This window comes from Myotis davidii, unplaced genomic scaffold (genome assembly GCF_000327345.1).
Source record: "Myotis davidii unplaced genomic scaffold, ASM32734v1 scaffold433, whole genome shotgun sequence".
Classification (NCBI taxonomy): domain Eukaryota; kingdom Metazoa; phylum Chordata; class Mammalia; order Chiroptera; family Vespertilionidae; genus Myotis; species Myotis davidii.
The window spans coordinates 2,651,089-2,659,026 of NW_006293776.1; the positions used below are offsets into that span (position 1 = coordinate 2,651,089).

Sequence of the window (7,938 nt, forward strand, 5' to 3'; positions counted from 1 at the left end):
CCATGGCCAGGTATCAGTTGTGGGTTTGATCCCCAGTCAGGGCACATACAAAAAGCAACCAATGAATGCATAAATAAGTGGAAAAACAAGTCGATGTTTCTTCTCTCCCCCACCTTTCCCTCTCTCTCTAAAAATCAATCAATAAATTTTAAAAGTCTGTATCTTAGATTTTCCTCATGAGTTTTCCAGGCAACATCTTAATTTTAAAAAGTCTTCAATTTCCCTAGGTTTCCTTCAAAATGATTTGTTACCTTCAGCTAAATAATGAAGTTATTTTAATGAGGGCAACATAAAACCCAAGAAAATGGATGTCCCGTAAAACAAACAAACAAACAAAAACTAAATATATGCCAGAAGAAGGAAGCCCCATTACTCTTTTCAGGATTTTAATAAATATTATATAGGACTTTGAATATGGGCAAGGGGGATGAACTCTTGGAGCAGAAAGTAATTTTTAGTCGTCCCACCTCCCATTAAGAGTATGCTAAAAATAGTATTTAGCAATTAAGAGTCTGTTTTAAAAAATGGAAATGTTCTCTTCTTTCTCCTTTCTGAAGAGGGAAATGATAACTGGGAGGGCAGATTACAGAGCTGAAGAGATTGTCTATAGAGGGCATGAGACCTGAGAACTCTAACAGAGCCAAGAAGTGTCCACAGGAAACTGTTTCAGCAGAAACTGAGTTTTACACTTTTCTAATAACGAATGAGTACAAAGAGTTTGCAGTCAAGTCTGAAGGGCCAGAGAAATATGGGCCCCATGAATTCCCACAATGACTAGTCAAATCTCACTTATTGGACAAAGGCCCACAATGCCGAGAAACTGTTGCAAGGAGAATCCAATTGAGCAGCACGGGAACAGTAGAATCAAAGGGAACAGCAGGTACAGAAGGACGTATCTCCAGAAAATAAGCCGCCAACTTTTTTGAACCCTACACAAAAATAATTAAACAGAGAACTCCAGAGCTGTAAAGCTAGAACTATTTTGAGCCACAAATAATTCTGAAAGTTAAGCAATTAATTTTAAGTATACATGAATAAAACAAAGGATCAGTTCTCAATGTTGATATTAAAAACAGATTAAGCAGCATAACATCCCTACAGATCAGGAATGACCACCAGAGAGAAAACCACAATATAGGTTAACATTATAAGCTGAAAGTTAAAATACATAAAAATGATATAAAATATGAGAGCATGCTAATCAGAATTAGGAAAACTCAGAAGTTAGGTGATATAGTCTCAGGAAAAAATTATAGATAAAAGAAAAACATTTCAGAAATGAGACAGCTAAAAAAAAAAAAGAATGTAAGATATAACAGATAAGGTCTTCAAGAAAATAAAAGCTAAGAAATAAAATTTTAAAAAAGCAACAACAAAGACCCAAAATAATTTTCTATTTTTTAAACCATATATTTTACTGATTGCACAGAGGAAGGGAGGAGAGAGAGATAGAAACATCAATGATGATAGAGAATCACTGATTGGCTGCCTCTCGCACACCCCACAAGGGGCTCCAGCCTACAACCTGGGCATGTGCCCTGACTTGGAATCGAACCGTGACCTCCTGGTTCATAGGTCAATGCTCAACCGCTGAGCCATGCCAGCCGGACAATTTTCTATTTTTTAAAAAAATTAAATCATATTCTTCAAAAATGTTGATGTCATTCTCAACAAAATACTAGCAGACTGAATTCAGCAGTATACTGAAAGCGTTGTATACAACAAACAAGTGGGATTTATTCCTGGAATGCAAAGATGATTCAACATATGAAAATAGGTCTACGTAATACACCACATTGACAGGATGAAGGTGGAAAAACTACATGAGCTTGAAGATAAAGGTGAGAAAGGGCATAACAGAAAAGAGAAGTTATCATGGAGTCGAGAGGGGAGGAAACCCAAAACACACTTTGATGTTTGGTAGGGAGAGAGGAAGGATTCCAGTCTTTCCACACAGTTGGAGACAAACCCATCATCCCCAACGATGTGGAGCTGAACAGGCTATATCTTTGTGGGATTGAGGGTAGTGGTTTCTAATTTTTAGGGCCATTAACAAACACATTTTTGTTCTTATCTACTATATACACACATGAATAGGTGAAATCAAATTCCATGGCACAGTGCTGGTTCCTATTGGGTATGCATTGTTTTCTCTTTTATGCCCGCCGGGAAAGCTAGACTGACAAAAGTCTAAGTGAAGCAGAGCACGAGGACTGGGGGGGAGGGAAAAAAAGGGATAATAACCGATGTCAGGGTAACTATGACTCCCAGGCAGGGACTATCCTTGCTATCACAGAAATTCCTATAAAGTAGAGATATTTAATCAGAAACTGGCTAAAAAGGCTATTTCTGATGCACTAATACAGTAAGAAATTTTACTTTTAATAACTTGCTTTCTTAATATTCTTTTCCTCAGTTTATTATGAATTTATGGCATTGACCTAAGAGTATATAAACACTTATGTACAGTTTAAGGAATGGGAACATCATAAAATCACTACCCATAACTTGGAAGCCCCGGACCCTGTCAGCCTTCCTCACCCCAAGAGATAATCATTACCTTGATTTTAGTGTTAATCATTGGCCTATTTCCCTCGATTGTTTCATCACCTATCCTTAAACACTGTGGGTTATTTGGTCTGTTTTTGTACTTTGGATAAATAAAATACAACACAGTATGTATACTTTTGCATGTGAGTCCTTTCACTAAATCTTATGCCCATGTTAATTTTTTTCATTTTTCTCTATTCGCAATTCCATATATGAATATACCACAATTTTTATATCCATTCTACTATTGATGAACATTTGGCTTGTTTTCATTTAGGAATCCCCGTCCATGTGTCCTTATACACATATGCAGGGGCTTCTCAAGGGCATATATTTAGGAATAGAATTGTTCTATCCAAGTGTATAAACAGTGACGACTTTACCAGGTAAGTCTGGACTTTTCCAATCTACACTCTCACCACCAGTGGGTGCTTCCTGCTGTTCTGTAGGATATTACTGATATTGTTAGATTTCTTGGTATTGTTGCTAATCTGGTGGAATCATATTGGTATTTCATTGGGTTTTTAATTGGTAGTTCCATCTTTTCATATGTTTATTAGCCACTTGGATTTCGGATTTATTTTATTTTGTTTGTTTGTTTCTCTTTTTTTTTTAATGCTGGTCAGGACTCACTAAATTGATTTAATGACTCACAGTTGAAAAACAAGTGATCTATGGCATGTTATTCTACCTTTCTGAACCTGTTTCCTTATCTGGAGAAATGGGAATAAGCTCATAAGGTTGTTATCATGGTCAAAGAAGACTTTATATGTAAAGTATATACATGGCTCTGAGCACACAGTTTGCGTTCAACAAATGGTAACTATTATAAATACTGTTTTTAAAAAAGAAAGAAAATTAATAAGTTCTGAGTTAACAGCTACACTGCTTCCGTATAACCCCAAGTATGAACTCCCTGAGGTTCTCAAAATCGTGGCACCCCCTCTCGCTGTGCATCACCAGCTACTCATGTTTGTGTGGTTCTTTAGAAACAGTAAAAAGAAAACACTTATGCTTGACTTCTATTTGAAACATTGCCTTTCTATAAAATCATCTAGGTATTTAATAGGTAGTTGTGTACTTTTGATAGCATTCTAAATATTATCAATGTTAAAATATTCCTTCTAAACAGCCATCCACACTTTCCCCCTAGCCAAAATAGATATTCTGATGTCTGAAATGCTATTTCTAATTTCTAATTTATTCTTATGGGCTAATTTGCAAAATGAGATTGTCTTGGATGACTGGTTTTCAGTAAACATGGTATACCAAATTGATTTCTAAATTTAGAGAAAGGTTGAGTCTTCTATTATAATAATCAAGAAACAATAGAAGTATTAATGGTAATGAAGCTTCCATGATTAAAAAGTTAAATTCTGAAAATAGCAAGCAGAAATGATTGTTAGCAGGTAGCATTACTATAAATTATAATTCTCGCAAATGGTTATTTTGATCTCTTTTCATGGGATAAGGCAACTCCCAAATTGCAATTTACTAAATGCTAATATATGTACCAAATGTGTCATAATTAAGTTCCATAGTCTTGGAGAATTTAGTACCATTAATGAAACAAAGATATTGGAAATAGTGCATAAAATTCTAAGAACCATTTTTTTAAAGGCAAGGTTGTTTTAATAGATGCTATGATTTCTATGTCGATCTTTTAAAAAATATTTAGAAAGCAGTAATCATTGTTATCCATATAAATGTATTCAGAGAAAAATTTTGTTTACATTTAATAGGATTTGAAGATGAACTCTAGGTTTTAAATACAGTAGATTCCATGTCCTTTCTTGGTGGTTTTTGAGGACTGATTTTTGGTAATATCTCTTTGGCATAAAAGGTTTTATGAAGTCCAGCTTCTCGAAGTGCTAACTCAAAACGAAGTCTAGGGTCAGAAATTATCTGTAGAAATAAAGTATAATGTAAATAAATAGCAACTCATTGAACTACAGTAAATTTTATCATTTAGTGCCATATTTCCCTAAGCTGCATAATTTGTTTTTGCTAGATAAATGACTAAATGACAGTAAATTTTGTGCATACAGTGACTATGTCATAGTTATTTTTACTGAAAACATCCAAACCTTTTTGGCATTGCCACTTTCCAGTGAGTGAATCAGCGTTTCCAACATAAGGTGTATAGACTGTTGCATAGTAGATTAGTCAAAATACAAAACATTAGAATTATTAAAAGATGAGATGAAAAAAGCTTACTTTCAATAATATCATTGATTCATTATGTATTGATGGCCGGAATTTGCAAATATAGACAATCACTGATTACAATAAAATAAATCTAAACCACAACCTTCTGCATCTGCCTTTAAACAGACATTTTAATTTCTCCATCACTTGGCAATATGTAAATGAAGTTTAAGCACAGGGCCACTACCTGAAAAACAAAAATCAATAGAACCTTCTCCCCAAGCCAGATTTCTATTTCAAGCGGAACTAGAAAATGCTTCCATCTATCTGATTCTAAGTGGAACTAGACATACGAGTAGTTCGATTTCTGTTTTCACTTACAGCTGATTGGACTTTACTCTTTCTGTGAATATTAAATGTCAATGGTGCAGTTTGCAATGATAAGAAGGTAGCCACACATGGATTTCAGCTAAGGAAGATTTTACATGGATTTAAAGTCCCCCTAGAGCAGGGGTGGGGAAACTTTTATCTGCCGAGTGCCATTTGAATATTTATAACATCATTTGAGGGCCATACAAGATTATCAGCTTAAAAATTAGCCTGCTATATTTGGTCAAACATTTCATTAGTTCACCCCGAATGCCTTGGCAGGGCCAGACCAGGGCCCTGGGGCCAGACGTTTCCCACCCCTGCCCTAGAAGATTGGATAATAAGCTGTTGAAAGCAGCCCCTCCTTCAAGGAGCTCTCTCATAGGGGTAATAAGATTATACCCAGATAACTGCAGTTTGTGGCAACATGTGATAGATACCGCTGAGTGGTACACCTCTCGGTGCCGGTGAGACTAGCATGGTCTCCGGTAAGGAGGAGCACCCGAGTCCAACTTACTCTTCTCTAAAGCAGATGGGGGAGAAAGAACCATTGAGCATGAAAGGAAGGAACATGCAAACTTAGAGGTCAAATCGGTCCATTTGGAATCACCTTTGGGGAACACTGGGGAAGGACACTGCTAAGCCTGGGGCTTGAATTTGAAAGGCTTTCGGGCTCTGCCAAGGAGTCTGGAGAGCTACTGAGGTTGCATTTGTTTCTGTTTGGGGCGTGGAATTAACATAATCACTGTCATTGTATAAAAAGATGGATCTCATTGTAAGTTCAGGATAAATTAAGGAGGCAAGGAAAGAAGAGATGGAAGCAGAGAGAGTGGTTAGGGGACTATTACAATGGGCCAGACATGACTAATAATAAATATGCCTAAACTTGGCTGGTAGCAAGGAAGAGATAACTGTCAGAAACACTGAAGGGAAGAATTAATAGAACTTGGCAACTGGTCAGATACAGGGACTAGGGGCAGCGATGCATTCAGTCAAGAATAATACAGTGATTTATGTCTGACGACCAACATATGTGACCCTTAGCCCTGGGTTCTCCTCCTCTGCTCCAGTCCAGGCTCCCTGGTCCCTCTCACCTACTTCGGGTGGTTCATGCTCCACCCGCATGTGTTCTCCCCTGGTCATCCCCGGCGTGCACCAACTCCTCAGCTCTGGAGGTGTGAGCTTTGAACTGCTTTCATTATCTACTTTTTGAATAAACGAAGTGAAATGGAGATCTCCCTTGGATACTGACCACTATTGTCCCAATTCCCCAACCCAGAGGCAGTTAATCGGTTTCTTGTAAATGTGTACTAGACATTTTCACCCAACACATGACATAAACAAAAGTTCTGTCTCCCCAAGTCTGTTTCTCCTTCTGTATTCTTACATGGTTGATGATAGCAACATTGAATATTTATCATTTACTGTATTACTACTGGGTGCCAGACCATATCCTAGGGCCTTAATCCTCACAAGAACCGTGCAAATTATTGTTTTACAGATGAAGGAAACAAGACAGGGAGATGTTAAATAGTGTACACGATTTCACCCAGCTAGTAAATAGTGGAACAAACTGTCTGGTTTAGAATTATTCTCACTTTCATCATCTCTCCTTGCTTCCCCTTTCTCCTCCCTCCTCTCTCCTCCTCTCAGCCAGAGCCATTCCTGCCCCTCCCCCACTTCTGTGAGGGTGCCATTTGACTCCACATGCCCCCCCCCCCCCCCGCCCCGCCCGCCCCAGCCTCACCAATTTTCCATTCAGGACGTGTTGTTAAAACATAAATTCGGTTCTGTAATTCAGCTGCTGCAAAGTCTTGCCTCTGCTCAGGATAAAGGTGAAATGCAAGCAAGACCCACTATAGGACTTTTCACGGTCTGAGCCTAACCTGTGTTCTGAGTCTCATCTTCCAGCACCCACCCTTGCCCAGTACTTTCCATTGAAGACACACCAGTAAGGGCCTCTTTCCCCCTCTTCTAGCTGATGAAAATCACTTCTTCAGCCCAGGCAGCGGAGAGCTTTCCAGCCTCTGACTTCAATTCTTTGCAAGCCCCCACTGCCCTCCCCACTGTAGCTTGTGAAGAGTCCCTTGAATCTTTAAGGTTTCTCCCTCGCCCTATGCCCACTTCCTCCCACTAATCTATTTTTTTGTTTGTTTTTAGCTTAAATCATCTGGAATGAATCTTGTTTCTGCTGCTATGTCTTCACCTAAGATACAGCTTAAGTTTTCTCTTTGACACTTTCTCTGATTTCCCCAGCCATTCCCTTCCCCTAGTGGCTGTGGCCCTTAGAGCTCTATTATGGAGGTGTCCTCCCCTTATTATTCCCATGCATGTTACTGTCTTCCCAGCCCAGCTCCCCAACTCCCCACTTCCACACAGGACATGTCTGTGCTGTTCAGGACGGCACCTGGCACAGTGCCAGGTATAGTATCTGTTCCATCAATAGGTGTCCAATTAATAAGTTAATTGTACATTTTTTTAATCCCTAGCAAAGTATGCAGCACATACTACAGGCACATTTGATTTATTTGTCAGTGGGTGAATGGATGAAGTTTCCTGCCTTTTATATAATTAAACTAGAGGCCCGGTGCACAAAAATTTGTGTACTTGGGGGGGTCCCTCAGCCCGGCCTGTGCCTTCTCACAGTCTGGGACCCCTCAGGGGATGACCACCTGCTGGCTTAGGCCCGCTCCCTGGGAATTGGGCCTAAACTGGCAATCAGACATCCCTCTGGCAGCCTGGTAGCCCTTGGGGGATGTCCACTTGCCAGCAGGGAGCAGACCTAAGCTGCAGTCAGACATCCTTAGCACTGCTGAGGAGGCAGGAGAGGCTCCCACCACCACTGCTGTACTGGCAGCCATCAGCCTGGGC

The 7,938-nt window shown here is 39.2% G+C and overlaps 1 protein-coding gene across 1 annotated transcript in view; it reads right to left on the reverse strand.

The window, feature by feature from the left end:
• Positions 1 to 4,238: 4,238 nt before the first annotated feature.
• CCDC148 (coiled-coil domain containing 148) overlaps positions 4,239 to 7,938 on the reverse strand; it is a 180,381-nt gene continuing 176,681 nt past the window's right edge. Inside the window, exon 14 of the mRNA XM_015566302.1 lies at positions 4,239 to 4,455. Within this exon, the coding sequence (XP_015421788.1) occupies positions 4,309 to 4,455 (147 nt within the window). The 3' untranslated portion in view covers positions 4,239 to 4,308. The remainder of the gene's footprint in view (positions 4,456 to 7,938) is intronic.